General features: G+C 40.6%; 1 protein-coding gene across 2 annotated transcripts in view; it reads right to left on the reverse strand.

The window, feature by feature from the left end:
- Window positions 1-266: 266 nt before the first annotated feature.
- RORA (RAR related orphan receptor A) overlaps window positions 267-17,325 on the reverse strand; it is a 562,535-nt gene continuing 545,476 nt past the window's right edge. For both annotated transcript variants that reach the window (XM_069765693.1, XM_069765695.1), the window contains 8 exons: window positions 10,680-10,821; window positions 10,056-10,451; window positions 9,120-9,241; window positions 7,068-7,200; window positions 6,533-6,640; window positions 5,326-5,436; window positions 4,671-4,783; window positions 267-1,872 (listed from right to left, as the gene is read on the reverse strand). In XM_069765693.1, coding sequence (XP_069621794.1) covers window positions 1,708-1,872; window positions 4,671-4,783; window positions 5,326-5,436; window positions 6,533-6,640; window positions 7,068-7,200; window positions 9,120-9,241; window positions 10,056-10,451; window positions 10,680-10,821 — 1,290 coding nt within the window. In that variant the 3' untranslated portion in view covers window positions 267-1,707. The remainder of the gene's footprint in view (window positions 1,873-4,670; window positions 4,784-5,325; window positions 5,437-6,532; window positions 6,641-7,067; window positions 7,201-9,119; window positions 9,242-10,055; window positions 10,452-10,679; window positions 10,822-17,325) is intronic.

Here is a 17,325-nt window from a genome sequence, read left to right on the forward strand (position 1 = left end):
TGCTAGGGGATCCCCACATGTAATCAAGCTGGCTAACAGATGTAAATCATTCAGCTGAGGTGAGGAAAACTAAATTATTATTATTATTATTATTATTATTATTATTTATTATTATAGCGCCATTTATTCCATGGCGCTTTACATGTGAGGAGGGGTATACATAATAAAACAAGTACAATAATCTTGAAAAATACAAGTCACAACTGGTACAGGAGGAGAGAGGACCCTGCCCGCGAGGGCTCACAATCTACAAGGGATGGGTGAGGATACAGTAGGTGAGGGTAGAGCTGGCCGTGCAGCGGTTTGGTCAATCGGTGGTTACTGCAGGTTGTAGGCTTGTCGGAAGATCTCCGAGCACTAAAAAATACTCTGAGGACACACGAGCGTGCTTGGGAAATCTCGAGTAACGAGTATATTCGCTCATCACTAGCATTTTTGCATAAGTTGTGGGTTCAGTAAAATGGAGCATTCCTTACATTCATGTATTGCTGTCATTTGTTTTATAAAGATATGTATAGAGTAACATATTTCCTTACGTTTCAATTTTAATCGATATAAAATGGATTACTAAATAGAATATTATTTAAGGACTATTTGCACTTCTGACAGGCAATTTCCAAACGATGATTAGTCCGGGTGAGTTTTGGTAGAAATTGTGCACTAAAAATAAATAAATAAAGAAAGAAAAAAGAAAAAAAAACTTTTCTGGAATAAGGTGAGACCATCATGACCTACGGTTGTATGGTAGGCCGTATTTGCATCTCTGGTAATGACAAATTTTAGTAGGGATAAACTGTGAAAAGTTCTATTTGCTAAAAAGTAAGTTTCATGATTTCACCAAGTTTTGGTCCTGTTATAGTAATGCAAAGTGACACAATGACACATGGAATCTCTTGCAGATGTGCTTTGTCCATCCCATTGCAGTGTTACACACCAATTGTACCTTTATATGCAAACACCTGGTTGGTTACACATCCCATTGTAACGACAAGAGTCCAATTTAAACCCTGTAGGTACCATCACTATGGGAATCGTAAACAGTTAATTTGGACCAGCCTTTTCCCTAAACCAATCCCTCAAAAACAGCAGCAGTAAGCGTTCCAACACACTCCCAAAAATCTATTGCTTTTTTTTCACTAAGTCTCAATTTCCTGATGTGCACACAAAAATAGAAATTAAAAAGAACAAAAATAAAAAAAAGAGAAAAAACAAACAACAACCACATTTCACTAAACAAAGGGAGAAGAGCTGTAAGAATTAGTAAAAAGGTGCAAAACAAAAAAGTGCCGCATTGAAACAGACCAGAAGAAGCCTAAATCCGGCCCCTACACTTAAAGATCTCTTTAGCCATATAAATGTTCATGCCCAAGTACCCTGTAATACATATATTTATATATAAATATTACTTTGCTTGTATTGCTAGAGACCTCAAAAGTCTCATGGTTAAAAATGCAGGTGTGGTTCTCTTACCAGCCTGCCTTGTGATTGGTCCTTAAACTCTCCAAAACATCCTGTAAACAATATCCCTGGGGGGGTGAGAGGTCAAGGACAATTGTCTCTGCATGTCACCCCTCGCCCTCTCCTCCAGTACCCAGATTTGCGTAAAGTGTCTTGGTTCCTCGTTCTCATGTTCACAGACACGAGTGTGTGCACGACTATACTTTCATGAAACTGTTGTGCATTCCAGGTGCCATCCCGTAGACCCTTCTATCCCTCCAGTTGCATGGCTGGCTCGTATTCAGAGGTAAAAAGTTCCTTGTAGAGGGGAGGGAAGTGATGTCTCACAATGTCTGGATATATTGCTTTAAACGCCATGAGTTTCTCTGCGTGACGCCCACACAACGCACGCAGGGTGGAGACTTTGCATATTAACTGGAAAAAAAAAACATAAAAAACAAAGCTTTCATTATAGAAGAAACAATATCAACCCCTGGAGTTTAATTATACAAAACCATAAACATACCAGACAACACAAATAGCCTAATTACTTTCTGCCGCAAATTAGCTTTATATTACCCATGCTGACATACTGTGTCCATTATCAGATTATTAGAAGCTTTGCTCCCAAATGTTATTTGGAGTAAACGCCCATGGAGTAAATGTATATAAAGTAGCAAGAAAGTGCTAATTGCAAATCTAATAGTAAGAAAAGTTGTAGTAAAAAAAGGATTCCAAATAGTATCATTCAATACTCAGTGCTTTAAGATAGTTGAGTATTTACAGTGGTTATCCAGGCTTCAAGTTGAATGGCCTAGTGTAATTCTTGTCTTTTGCCTTCTAAGGCACTATGCTCCGCTCCATCGGCCTCAAGGACACCGTTCTCTCCTGGTTCTCCTCCTATCTCTCTGACCGATCCTTCACTGTATGTTTTGCTGGTTCCTCCTCCTCTCACCTTCCCCTTACTGTTGGGGTTCCTCAAGGATCAGTCCTAGGCCCCCTACTCTTCTCGTTGTATACTGCCCCTATTGGACAAACAATCAGTAGATTTGGTTTCCAGTACCATCTCTATGCTGACGACACCCAATTATACACTTCTGCTCCCGATATCACACCGACCTTTTTAGAAAACACCAGTGATTGTCTTACCGCTGTCTCTAACATCATGTCCTCCCTCTATCTGAAACTAAACCTGTCAAAAACTGAACTCCTCGTGTTCTCTCCCTCTACTAACCTACCTTTGCCTGACATTGCCATCTCCGTGTGCGGTTCCACCATTACTCCAAAGCAACATGCCCGCTGCCTTGGGGTCATCCTTGATTCTGACCTTTCATTCACCCCCTACATCCGATCACTGGCTCGCTCTTCTTACCTGCATCTCAAAAACATTTCTAGAATTCGCCCTTTTCTTAATTTCGATTCTGCAAAAACTCTGACTGTTTCACTTATTCATTCTCGTCTGGACTATTGTAACTCTCTACTAATCGGTCTCCCTCTTGCAAAACTCTCCCCGCTCCAATCTGTCCTGAATGCTGCAGCCAGGATCATATTCCTCACCAACCGTTACACCGATGCCTCTACCCTGTGCCAGTCATTACACTGGCTACCCATCCACTCCAGAATCCAGTACAAAACTACTACCCTCATCCACAAAGCACTCCATGGCTCAGCACCACCCTACATCTCCTCCCTGGTATCAGTCTACCACCCTACCCGTGCCCTCCGCTCCGCTAATGACCTCAGGTTAGCATCCTCAATAATCAGAACCTCCCACTCCCGTCTCCAAGACTTTACACGTGCTGCGCCGATTCTTTGGAATGCACTACCTAGGTTAATACGATTAATCCCCAATCCCCACAGTTTTAAGCGTGCCCTAAAAACTCATTTGTTCAGACTGGCCTACCGTCTCAATGCATTAACCTAACGATCCCTGTGTGGCCTATTTATAATAAAAAAAAAAAAAAAAAAAAAAAAAAAGGTTCCTCGCATCATGTTCTCATACACTTTATGCAGTATTAGCCCTCTGTGTCTGTACTGCTACATACTTAGGCAGGTAACTGGTTCATGCAGCTTTACATGAACACCTGAGCCTTACACTATAGCTGGTCCGAATAACTAAAGCAATTGTTACCATCCACCTCTCGTGTCTCCCCTTTTTCCCATAGTTTGTAAGCTTGCGAGCAGGGCCCTCACTCCTCCTGGTATCTGTTTTGAACTGTATTTCTGTTATGCTGTAATGTCTATTGTCTGTACAAGTCCCCTCTATAATTTGTAAAGCGCTGCGGAATATGTTGGCGCTATATAAATAAAATTATTATTATTATTATTATTATTATTATTATTATTATTATTATTATTATTATTATAAGGCTATGTTCACATTGCATTTTTGTCCCGTCAGTGGTTCCGTCAAGGATTCAGTCTGATGCCCCAAAAACAGGGACTCAATCGGAAACATCGACCGAGCCATTGACTTTATGGAGGCAGATTCAGTCACAATTTCCTTTGTCTGGCTTCTATTTCAACAGTGTCCACCGGTCAGTTGCACATTTGTGCCTGCCTCAACAAGGTGGACGCTGCTGAAACAAAGGCCAGACAGAGCACAAAGTGACTGTCTGAATCACTAAAATCAGTAGCCCCATTGAGGGTTCCGCTGAAATCCCATTTTTCAGCCTTGATGTGTGTCAAGAACACAATCTGAACCCAGCCCAAGTATAGTCAACTATTTTTAAGTCTTGAATAATCCCTTTAAGTTTAATCATGACAGCCTCTTCTGGTTGAGAACCATAGCCATGGAAGCAGCCAAGTTGTTAGTCACACAACAAAGCTAGTTAACAGGCAAGGCAATATTCATACAGGCAGCAGGGTGTCAATTTTTTCAGGAGGCAAGACAGATATGACTTATCAGTTATGATTCTTCATGACCAAAGACTTGCTTAGACTTGATACAGACTTATTTGCCTAACGTCAGGAAGAGATTTAGACACTTGGATGCATAAATGTGGAAAGGTCACATATCCGTTGCCATCATCATAATTTTTGGCCTTACTAACTGCTCAATCTGTAGCCCCAGGAAAAGGAGTGAAGGGGAAATGGGAAAAAGGAATGAAGAGAGGGTGGGAGCGATTGTGAGGTTAGAACAGTCATGATATGTGATGCACAATTTCCATTCAACTATCCGATTGATGTTCAGAGGAGCAGAAGACCCACTGAGAACACAGATGATGGCTCACCTTTGTTAGGATTCCATCCTCACGATGGTTCTTTTGAAGAACGTGCTGCAGTGTGAGCTGGATCTTCTGCTGGAGTTTCTCAATCTTCAACTTCTCTTGCAGCCAAGAACGATCTGATTAAAATGTGATATATGACAGATTCTTAAGGATCTTGAAATAGGCAGTTAAAACAACAACGTTTGGGGGAGAATGAGGGAAAATAGGATAATGAATTAAATAACAAAAACTCATAATTTTGCAAGGCTGATAAAAAAAATTAAATATATATATTATATATATATTATATATATATATATATATATATATATATATATATATATATATATATATATATATATATATATATATATATATTAGATACTCTAAGCAAGCTCAGCATTTTTTTTTTTAATAAGTCAGTGCACGTCCAATTCCGGTAGGCTGGCAATACACTAAGAATAAGGAAAATCCCACCAAGGACAACATCTGTAAGGCGTTTGTGTGTTCTCCCCATGTTTGCGTGGGTTTCCTCTGGATACTCCGGTTTCCTCCCACACTCCAAAGACATACTGATAAGGAATCTAGATTGTGAGTGCTGATAATGTTTGTAAAGCGCTGCGGAATATGATGGCTCTATATAAGCAAAGTATAAAAAAAAAAAATAATAATAATTTACCTCCTGACATGAGCACAAAGGCAGAGAATAGAGCAATTTCATCCTCTGTCAAGTGCAACGAACATAGACTCTTCCCAAACTCAAACACAAAGCTCATGAAGTCTTCACAACCTGCAGTGTAAGAAGGGGAGAGATAACAAAATAGTCAGACACATATCAGATCAATGCATTGAAATATTCACAGATCAGAAAACAAAGTACAAGGGACAATACTATGTAACTGTGTAAGAAAATATTGGAGCAGAAATAGAAGGGGCGGCCATTCACAGGACTTCATCATTTACATCTAATGCTTTCTGATCCTACCACATGAAACGCTACCATGATATGACATCATTGCTGCAGGTCTCTGATGTCACTAGTTCCAGATGCATGGAAAATCTTTGAGTCTCCGACTCATTAACTAAAAGGTCTATCCCCCAACACCATGCTTCTGTCCTGATAGAGGAGATTAATCTCCCCTGACGTGACAGCTAGATATGCATGGCTGCCGACTGGTTACCACAGTATATGTTGCTGTTAACTGAGTAGAAACCAGTATCATGGAGGAAGAAAGTGGGAGCTGTCATTGTAGGGTCTCGTAAATTGGGTACTGATGTAGCACTAACCAACCTGAGGGCACTGAGATTGTTACTTTATGTGGATGGCACAATATACGGGTAGTCCTTGGTGAGTGGACCAAATGAAAGGACAAATCCATACGGATATTATTGTTGTGTAGGCACCAATATTAACCATTAACAGGCCATGGCACTCAGAAAGTACAATAGAAAGGCTACAATTAGGATTGATTTTTGAAGGGTCACCATGATTAGGTGGGTGAAGATTTATTCATCAATGAGAGATTATCTGTTGTGCAATCCATTATTACAATTAGCTGATATCCAAAGCAGACCCTAAAAACCAGCATGTGCCCCAGACACTGGGCATTGAATTCCTTACTAAACCATCACAATCCACGTGATATTATCCTATTCATGTTGGGAAGCATGGCACAGCATGTCATGGAGAATTACCGTAGAGCAATGTGATATATGACTCTAATGTTGGCTGTGCATAACGCAGAGTAAGGTTATATATTATGTAGCATTATGTGGTCAATGTACAACTGACAACTAACGTACCGTTGTCAAGTGCAAGATTTTTTTCTATTTTTCTGCTACTTCTATGATAATTCCATTCCATTGTCTGATTAAAAGACCCTTACCTAAAGCTTTGAACACCTCTATTCCTGCATATTTGCCATCAAAATACACCGTGTTGTTCTGAGAATCGAAGGCACGACACATTCTGATGAAAACAACTTCCAGTGAGCCTAGAAACGGGGGGAAAAAAAGGCATAAAAGGTGTTACACAAATATTCTTTATTCCTTACAGATGATATTTACAGGATTGCAGCCATCGTATAATATCACCTAGTACAATAGTGTAACACAAATGTGTGGCAAGCTTACAGCTAGAGATTCTGGCTCGTTACGATAAGAAGGTATGATAAATTTCTTGATATTATTGTATGCATGCATCACTTGCTCTTCCAAGCATGGGATAGAGCGCCAGTAGCCCGATACACAGACAGACTGTCCCCCAATACTTCTATAGCACCTACATGGCGGAAAGTGCTTGGGTGACCAGTTCGATAGCTTCTTTGCATGATGAATATTAGAAGTACTATTTTTTTTATTTCAACTTTTTTTTTTTTTTTTTAAATAATTCACTTTTTAGATGCTCTCTCATATACGAACCTGCTTTCAGCAGCACTATCTGGTCGTTCTGACACAGCTCCATGAATCCGTCAATGCGTTTGGCAAATTCAACCACATACTGTATGGCCTCTGTGATTTTTACTGCACAAAGCTGCCACATAACTTCCCGCTGCTGTATAGGAAAACACAAAGCAATGCATAGTTGGTTTCTCAATGGATGTGCCTCACACAAGACTGCAGAGCTGTAATCTTGGTGTAATACTCATTTTATTCCAATAGGGGGAACTAGAGTCCTACAAACTACTGCCACCAAAACGGCTTTGGTTCAGACGAGACAAGCTGGTAGTAGTATTACATAAGTATATTTCTAAGTATACAAAAAAATATGACTTATTGAATACTACTGTCAGTCTGTCCCATTTGTACCAAAGCACAGTTTGGAGGACATGGACTATACATGTGTATACACAGTGCTCCACAGCCTCCCCTTTGCCCATTTTATTTCTTGAAATCGCAGCCCTGATAGTTTTTGTGGTACGGGACACAAAAAAAAAAAAATACTTGACGGTAGCATTTTTTTTGCAGTGCTGGAGTATTGCTACTAGTGTAAGTTCCCTGGCCCTAGTCATCTACGTTGCTGCTCCGGTTCGGTATTCTGCATGCCGTGATCTGATGGATAACTCCAGTGTTTGTTGGAGTGATATGGAAGTCACAACTCAATGTAAGTCTATGAAAACCAGAACGAGGCCCTCAGACTTACATTAAGGGCAGAAATAAATTAATACAGTCTGAGAAAAAAAAAAGGCAAAAACGTCTATTCATGAAATCCATAAACACAACCTCAATAATGAATGTAGAGGTACGACAATAAATTGCAAAGATGTTAAAGATCAAAAAATTGAATCTTTATTAACAATAGATAAAATTATATAATGTAATAGAATAAAGTGAAATCAAGGAGTACGGGAGCATAAGGACACTAAGTAGCTACGCATAGGATATTGCGCTACATGAAATAAGGAGAAAAGACTTTCCATGCAAAAAAAATGAAACATGGAATCAATTCCAATTCATGAATATCATGGGGTGAGAGCGCGAGGCAGCGGGGACTCTTGCATCCAGCACTTTATAGGTATTGTACCACACAAGATACCATGATTTACACATGTAGCACCTGCCACTTTTATTGTGATTAGGCTGAGCCCATGTACAGTTCATTACAAATGTCATTTGCACTATGCACTTTACATGATATTCATAAATTGGAATTGATCCCATGTTTCATTTTTTTGTATGGAAAGTCTATGTGTAGCTACTTATTGTGTCCCTATGCTCCCGTACTCCTTGATTTCACTCTATTCTATCACATTATATAATTTTATCTAATGTTAATAAAGACTACATTTTTTAATCTTTATCATCTTTGCAATTTATCGTCGCACCTCTACATTCATTATTGAGGTTGTGTCTATGGATTACATTAAGAGCAGTCAGAAGTTGAGGTCACAAGATGGCGGCGCCGTAGCAGAGCGGCACCATGAAGAGCTGAAGATAGCCGGTGAGTATAAAAAAATATATAATAAAATTATATATATATATATATATATATATATATATATATATATATATATATATATATATATATATATATATATATATATATATATATATATAGCTGGAGTGGCACTTTTTTGAATCATATTCAATTGTTAATACTTTTCAATTCTATTTCCCCCACCCCGTGAAGTAAGCAAGTACTAAATTTTTTTACATGCTCAATTCTGTAAATATGGGGTAATATCTTAATCCTGATAAATAGCAACTCACTATATGAAAGTACCACAGGTTTCAATAGATAATGCACATTTCCTAGGAATCCTATTTCCAGGCTGATTTAGTGCTTTTTTACAGGTGTGTTTTTCAGTCAGTTTAGGATTGGCTCCACAGTACAGACAGAGGAAACACTAATACTGTTCTTCTTCCCCACGGTACTATTTTGCCTGGTTTATTATTCCCGTTTGTTTTCTGTGCTATAGATCACTCTACACAGGATATTCCCCTTCCATATTGACGTTTTCGCTCACTATGTACCTTGCTCTGGTAACTTTCGATCTCTTCTTGGAGGAAGGTCTGCCATGTTATCTGCTGCAGCTCCTCACGCAAATACTGGCAGGTTTCCATGTGAGACTTCGAGATGTTCTGAGCAAGATGTTCTGACAATGACAAAAAAAAGGAGTCACAACATCTAAATGACAAGCACGACTTCCTCTAATCTGTGACCTTTGGAAGTACTGGAGTGTAATGTCAAATGAAAACACAGACACTCAGTGCAGAAACGCGCTATTTCGACCAGCTGCTTTGCCTAAAAATCACATGCTTTAGACTTAGATTTTCTTTGAATTGGCTTTTTGATTAATAAAAGATTTTGCCAAAAGCCAGAAGTCATCATAAAATAACAAAACAAGTCCATCTAATCCCCCAATGCCACAGCAGCCCATTCCTGGTCTTTCTGCTAGTCTTCTCTTTACCTGGCGGTAGCAATGGCGTTCCTTGTACACCATGTGACTATTACAGCCAATCACTGGCCTCAGCTATGCAGCATAGTGCCGAGGTCAGTGATTGGCTGTTGAGCTTATCTGGGTAAATGGGACATCATTGATGCCACCGGGCAAAATGTAAAACTGGTCAAAGGAGCAGAGGCGGGCACAGAGGGATTAAATGAATCCTGTTTGTTTTATTTTATGAGTGCTTCTGGCTTTACCCTGTTTTCAAAAAATTGGAAAACGCCTTTAAATTTTGTATGATACATGTTGATCACAATAGGTAGAAATGAATGGAATAAATACACAAGGCACTTCAGTTTTTTAATCCCAGCGATTGAGAAATGCTTTATATAATATGCAGTTTATACAAATGACATTTTACCCCTTTATAGGTCCAGTTATGACCAATTCCATATAGCGAGGACTGAACCAGGGAGGCGAAACCTTAATCTAAGTTCTAATATAAATTCCTTGTGCAACTTACCAAGTTCTGCCATAGATACGGTGGGGGAAGTCTCTCCGTTAGTGAAAGAGCAGTAGGGGAAGAAGGATGATGCTGGCGTGTAGTCACAGAGAGGCTCTGGTTTGATGCCATTGACGTCCAAGCCCGACTGATCTGGGGATGGCTGGATATCTAGGTAGAAGCTGCTTACTGCCGACTCATTCTTGCCTTCGTCTGGTGTGTGCTCTTCCATATATGGCCCCAGGTCATCCCGTAACTCGGTCAGCCCATTAGGAGTCAGGCCGTATCCTGCAGGAGTTAGTGGTTCTGCCTCCCCCGGCTGCTGCTGGTGGTCTCGCTGTTGCTGCATGCGATGTTTCTGGACCTCGGCATATAAGCTATCCCTCTGCTTCTTGGACATGCGGCCAAACTTTACAGCTACAGGAAAGTAGACATAAATGTAACAAACAAGGTTATTAGTATTGTTGGGATGAAGAAATTACATTTCTGTCTAGAGGAATCCCACTGATTAGATTATTATGGGGTCTGTCCGAGTTCCTTTTGGTTTCGGTTTTGTAGAAACAGAATGCGCAAACGAACATGTGAACGGTAGCCTAACTTTAACTTATTTGTAAGCAAGCACAATCTATTACAGCTGTCACCTACCGTCACGTGACATGCCCACAGCTAGGCATTTCTGCAGCCGACAGTGTTGACAACGATTCCTACTTGTCCTGTCGATCAAACAATTTTTCTGCCTTGGACACGAATACGTGGCGTTACTCTGTTGGCTTCGTCTGAAGAAACCCTGAAAGGAAAAGCAAAACTAAAGTCCTACTCGTATTGCGATATCACAAAATATCACATTTATCCATTCATGTAATGTACATCTTATCTATGTAATGGGATGAAACTGAATAGGAGGAGACACAGATTAGATATTAGAAAAAAACTTTTTGACAGTTCGCATGATCAATGAGTGGAACAGGCTGCCACAAGAGGTGGTGAGTTCTCCTTCAATGGAAGTCTTCAAACAGAGGCTGGACAGATATCGGTCTGGGATGATTTAGTGAATCCTGCTTTGATCAGGGGATTGGACCAGATGACCCAGGAGATCCCTTCCAACTCTAACATTCCATGATTCTATGATAATATCTATCCATCCATGAGGCGCATGCTCAGACATAAGGGATGTGGAGGTAAACTTGTATACTTTGCCCCTGTTGTGCACTATACGCATAAGAAATCAGCGAACAGTTCTTGGTGTAATCTTCCCTTCATGTCCGTCCAGTCCCACAGCATCAGTGTGAATACACGAGGCATGGATAAAGCAGGCCTCCCTGCAGTCTTCTGACAATCCCTGCCTAATGAATAGACTTCTTCAATTCATTACCATATCCACTTCCACTCCTGTATACACATATGTCTTAATTAGCTGCTCATTGGCTGTTTAATTACAAGAAAGCAGCTGCCAGCTGCCAGGCCTCACTGTACCAGCGGCCATGCTGAGAAGTCTCCGCTCCGGTGGGTGACAAGGAGACTCTCTGAAAGCTCTGTGATTTATGGCTGGCTGTGGCAGAATCCTCTGGCTCATTAATCTCTCAAATAGGACCAGCAATTAAAACATAGGCCTCTTTGACGGGTTTCTTCATCTTTACCAACCATGAGGACTAGTTCCAATCTCAATGGTTAAAAGGCACGGAAAGTTCGAAATAAGAGGTTTTTGGAAATACATCATCCTTGTCAGCCCGAGTTTCATGTACATGTCAGTGAAGGTCAGCAAGGTGAGAGTCAGGGGTACTTCATTAGCATAACACATTTATACGGATGCACATAGCTAAGGTTTGCTGTTAAGGGCCACGATGGCATCGGTAGTTTGGATAGATGTGTCCTAAATGAAAATAGGACCTAAAAAGTCATTGATAGAATATATTCTGGCATCAGTCACCCAACAATCAGTCTCCTACATTTTGCTCTGACCTTCAGATCACTTGCTCAAACTGAAAAAATAGGTAGTATTATTAGTAGGGAAGAGTGAACCCAAACTGGAGTTCGGGGTTCGTAGGTGCTGAACTCCTAACATGGACTTCTCCTGGAAGTCCATTTTACAGTTCGGGAGTCGGCGAGTAAGAGAGGGAGAGAAAAATCAGGTCTGTATATTCATTGGCATCCATTTTTTTTCATCGAGAAATAAAAAGGAGCAATTTTCTTATTTATGAAAGGTCCAATTCAGTTTTCTGTGTCATTTATGATACGCATCTGTGAAAAATGAATATCAGATAAATAGCATCTGTATAGGTGCTGTTTTTTTGTGCATCCATTAGGTACAATGGTGGAGTCTCATTTGCAAATCAAAATGAGAAGTGTATATTTTATTTACGCAGATCTCGTTTCTATGTGGAAAAAAATATGTTTGTCTAAATTGTGCCACTGACCTCTGTGGGTCCATGTGCTGTTCACTGCGGACATGGAGAGCACACAGAATGAAAAATACAATCCTCTGAGTGTACTAGGACTAATATTTAATTGTACTGTTCAGATGTCTTGTTTTTTTGTTTCTACATGGACTGAATGTCCACATTAAAAAAAAAAAAAAAAAAAAAAAATTATAAAAAAAAATTGCAGCCTGCACTAGTATCTGATGAATTTCAGTTGCCAATCTGCTACTCAAAAGCTATGGTCCCATATGATCCCATACAGACCAAATGTATAGAACCAGATTTTTATTGGCTCAAATCAATTCTTCATGTATGAAACTGAATTTGATCTCATACATTTCAGTAACTGCTGATATATAAAAATGGATGTAAAAAAACCAAAAACAAAATATGTTTGGATGGGAAATGGATGACAGTACAGACCAAAAATTGACATTTTTTTCGGGTGTAAAGTGGACAATTTTTTTTAGACTCAGGAGTGACCTTAGCATTAGACTTGCTGTGTGTAGAACCAGCAAATAGCATCATCACCACTGCTGTATGAAGGGGAAAAGAACAGGCTACTGTGTTAGTAAAAATGACATTAATAGCAACACAACTGTGCAGCATGTACATAACACAGAAGAGGCTTCCGGCTTTATAATGCTGGCTATTTTAAGCAACAACCTAATGTTACATGGATCTGATCAGAAATCATTTACATCTGTACAAATAATTTGCATGCTTCTCCTCTCACACTTTCCTTTTTCATGATATAGGGCACGTAATATCTAAAGACAGTACTGCTGACACATCTTCCTACACATCTCTCATGTCTCCATCAGATTGGCGGGTATGTGCTCTTTTAATCGCTCTCTTTCATTCTCTGGTCAGAGAGCACGGCTGCCGGTAGAACGAGATATGTGGGCAGATGATGTGATACAGGACTTCCTCTACCACCCACCACCGCAGGACAACGCAGACAACTCTCATAGGTTAGTCTGTCCAGAACGCAGCTTAAGGGTATGTTTCTATGTTCCGAATATGCAGCACTTTAGACGCAGCTCCGTCCAAGGCGTTGCCGGGTTTTGTACGCGCCGTGATTCCGCATGTGTTCAGTAAAGTCTCCGCAGTAGAGCGTCTCCGCAAAATAAATAGACATGCATGCTGTCTATAAAGACGCGCCGCATGTCTGTATACACAGGTCTGCCACCTGCGTCTTTGTACGCATAGTGGAGATGGGATTTCATAAAATCCCCTCCATTATGCTATAACATCTAGCCACTGCGGATTGGACGCTGCGGCTGTACGCAGCGTCTAATCTGCAGCGTTACCTGACCATGGAAATATACCCTTAGGCCAGGGTCAAACTAGCGATGAATACGGATGAGTGCTATGCGATAAAACATCACATAGCACTCGGACCAGTATTCATCTATAGGGCAGCTCACATCAGTGTTTTTTTTCCTCTGCCGTTTTAAAAGTGCGAGTGTAATCGCAGCCTGCTACTGGGCTGAGTCTCGGCTCACTCGCACCCATATAAGCCTAGAGGTGCGAGTAAGACCACGCACATCACTCGGATATCATCCATGTGATGTGCGATATACGCTGACCCCGGCAATGGAGGAGATGGAGAAATACATTTATCTGCCTCCTCTGCAGCTGTGCTCCGATCGGCTCTATGCGAGAGACTTGAAGCACAGACACATAACACTCTCGCATCGGATGCCATACGTTAGTCTGACCCCGGCCTTAAAAAGGTGGAGGTCTTGGGTTTGGGTGAGGTGTAACCGACTGTATTTTCTGCACAACTTAGTCTGGCCACCATTTGGAGCATAGGGAAACCTTACAACGCACGCTCAAGAAATGTTCTTTAGTGCGGGCAGTACCTCTCCTCAGCACCAGCACTACGATATACAATCAATGGTAATGGAGGAAATTTAAATAGAACCTAGAACATTATTGGCCACTGAAACAGTGTGCGGATTGGTCCACTGACCAGCTGGTCAAACGGATCATCACGGTCACAGATTGATCTGCCAATCATGTTGATTGCCTCCATGGGAGAAGGCGTCACAGTCACCGTTGCCAGGGATGCCATCAGGATTGCTGCCGTTGAGTCTGACTCCAAGGACCAAAGAGTCAGTGGGGATGGGTAAGGATATTACATTATCTTAATGCTTTGGAAGCATCACTGGTTCCTAACAAACATTTTAGGCTGTGTAGTAGTTGTCTCCAGTTTAGATAACTTACAGGTGATCTAAAATGAGTAGAAAATGTCAATAACATCTTTTTCTGAGAGCATCTCCTAGTCATTTATTTAGTATATGGATTTGTTTAATCTCTAAGTAAATTCAACTCTGGCTCAACCCTAGGGCCACCTTAGGACAACTATTATTCCATACATGTGCCCAGTAAAAAGGACAGTAAATGATTTGTGTATAAAGTCCTCCCTCATAGAAAAAGAGCCGCTTTCAATCAAACAAAAGATTAGGAAATGATTAATGTCACAGATGCCCCTGCCCTAGCAGAAATGACAGATAAGCAGATGGCAACGCACAGCAACACATTTATGTTTGCGCTACAGAGATTATGGGTTCCAGCAAAACTGTGTAACAGGTTGGAGAGGAGAGAGCTATATGATAAAGGACAGAAAACTGAAGACCTCTTCACCCATGATGTCAGTAATGTCATACATTAAGATTCACGTACAAATAAGATTCCGATCACTAAACAGAGTGGGAAATGTGAGTTTGTGCACTGAAATACTTCTAAATGTATATTTAGAAATACAAATCTGAGCTACAGTATGTCCTGGTGTGCCAGACCAGCGCGTTATGAAAGCTCCTTTCTACCTGTAATATACAGGCATGTCTGAAGTGGGTGCAGGACACAGTTTTCTTTTTAACCCCTTCACCCCAAAGCATGTTTTTACCTTCCTGACCACTCCAATTTTTACAATTTCACAATTACAATACTGTCAATTTATGATGTTATAACTCTGGAAAGCTTCAACTGATCCCACTGACTCAGACTGTTATCTTGTGACATATTGTACTTCATGACCGATGTAACATTTGTTCGATATTTTTGTGTTTATTTGTAAGAATATAAAAAATTGGGGAAAAATGTAGCAATTTTCAAACTTTTAATTTCTATGCCATTAAACCAGAGCGTTATGTCACACAAAATAGTTAATAACTAACATTTGCCACATGTCTACTTTACATCAGAACAATTTTTGAAACAATTTTTCTTTGATAGGATGTTAGAAGGGTTAAAAGTAGACCAGCAATTACTCATTTTTCCAACAAAATTTACAAAACCATTTTTTTTTTTTTTTTAGGGACCACATCTCATTTGAAGTGACTCTAAGAGGTCTATGACCGAACATATCGAAAAGTGACAACTCTAAAAACTGCACCCCTCAAGGTGCTCAAAATCACATTCAAAAAGTTTAACCCTTCAGCTGCTTCACACTAGCTGAAGCAATGTGGAAGGAAAAAAATTACGATTTAACTATTTTTCACAAAAATTTTAATTTAGGCCCAATTTTTTTATTTCACAAGAGTAACAGGAAAAAATGGACCCCAAAATTTGTTGGGCAATTTCTCCTGAATACAGCGATACCACATATGTGGGGGGAAACCACTGTTTGGGCGCACGGCAGGGATCGAAAGGGAAGGAGCACTATTTGACTTTTTGAACACAAAATTGGCTGGAAACAAGAGCGGACACCATGTCTCATTTGGAGAGCCCTTGATGTGCCTAAACAGTGGAAACTGTTTGATTTAAACAGTGGAAACCCCGCACAAGTGACCCCATTTTAAAAACTAGACCTTTAAAGAAACTTATCTAGATCTAGAGCCTATCAGCAGTGCACACACACACAGCAATGTGCATGTGATGCACACAAGCAAGGGCATGTATCATTGGCTGTGTATGTCACATGTCCTTGCCATATAAGAACCAGCCATTTGCCCCTTCGTCACCATTTCCTCACTGCTGCAGCTTAGTGTTAGACGTCACTGCTGCTGCTGTGGGCGCTATACAGACAAAGAGTGTTTTTTTGGAGCTAATTATAATTATCAGAGACATAGGTTTAAGGAGTCGGGAGGAGTCGGGACTAGTTGTAATATCAGCCCTTTTCAGGGTAGGTTACAGCAGTTCATAGCACTGTTTGCCAGGCAGGTCTGTGCCAGTGCTGTGCAAGTGTTTGTCACAGCATTTGGTGTAACCTAGCTCAGCCGATCCTTTTGGGCTAGTAGCATTGTCAGATAGTCATCCGAGTATCCCGCCTGTGAAACTAACTACACCGCCTGAGTATCTCTATTTTCACTGCATCTAATCCACTTAATAGTTTAGGGCCTAGGAGCAGTGTCTGCACGTCAGCAGAGTAGCCCGCCTGTGAAACAAACTACACCGCCTGTCTCTCAATTTTGACTGCATCTAATCCAGTTAATAGTTTTGGGCCTAGTACCACAGTTTGGCCACTCAGTTCTGCTCGGTTTTCATCCATCGGTTGTTGTGCCAACAAGTACAGATACAGAGTTGCCAATTAGTTAAGCACTAAAATGAGTGGCAAAAGGCCTGCTGATGGTGGAAAGGGGAATAGGCGTGTTGGAAAGGGAAAAAAAAAAAAGGTTGTGTCCATGGGGTAGGTGGTAAAGCAACAGTAACATCTGCAGAAGAAAGACCATCTTCCAGCCAAAGTAAGATGTCTACTTCTTTTCGTGGACAATCTGATATGATCCCTTTCTTACGACCATCGCTACAAGCATCGCCAAAAATTCCAGATGAGGCACAAAAACAGCAGGTGCTTGAACGGATATCAAGTGCTCGTACAAGTAGGCTCTCCTCCATGTCAACTACAACATCACAACTACTCCAGTCCT

The sequence above is a fragment of the Ranitomeya imitator genome, chromosome 4, assembly GCF_032444005.1.
Source record: "Ranitomeya imitator isolate aRanImi1 chromosome 4, aRanImi1.pri, whole genome shotgun sequence".
Classification (NCBI taxonomy): Eukaryota; Metazoa; Chordata; class Amphibia; order Anura; family Dendrobatidae; genus Ranitomeya; species Ranitomeya imitator.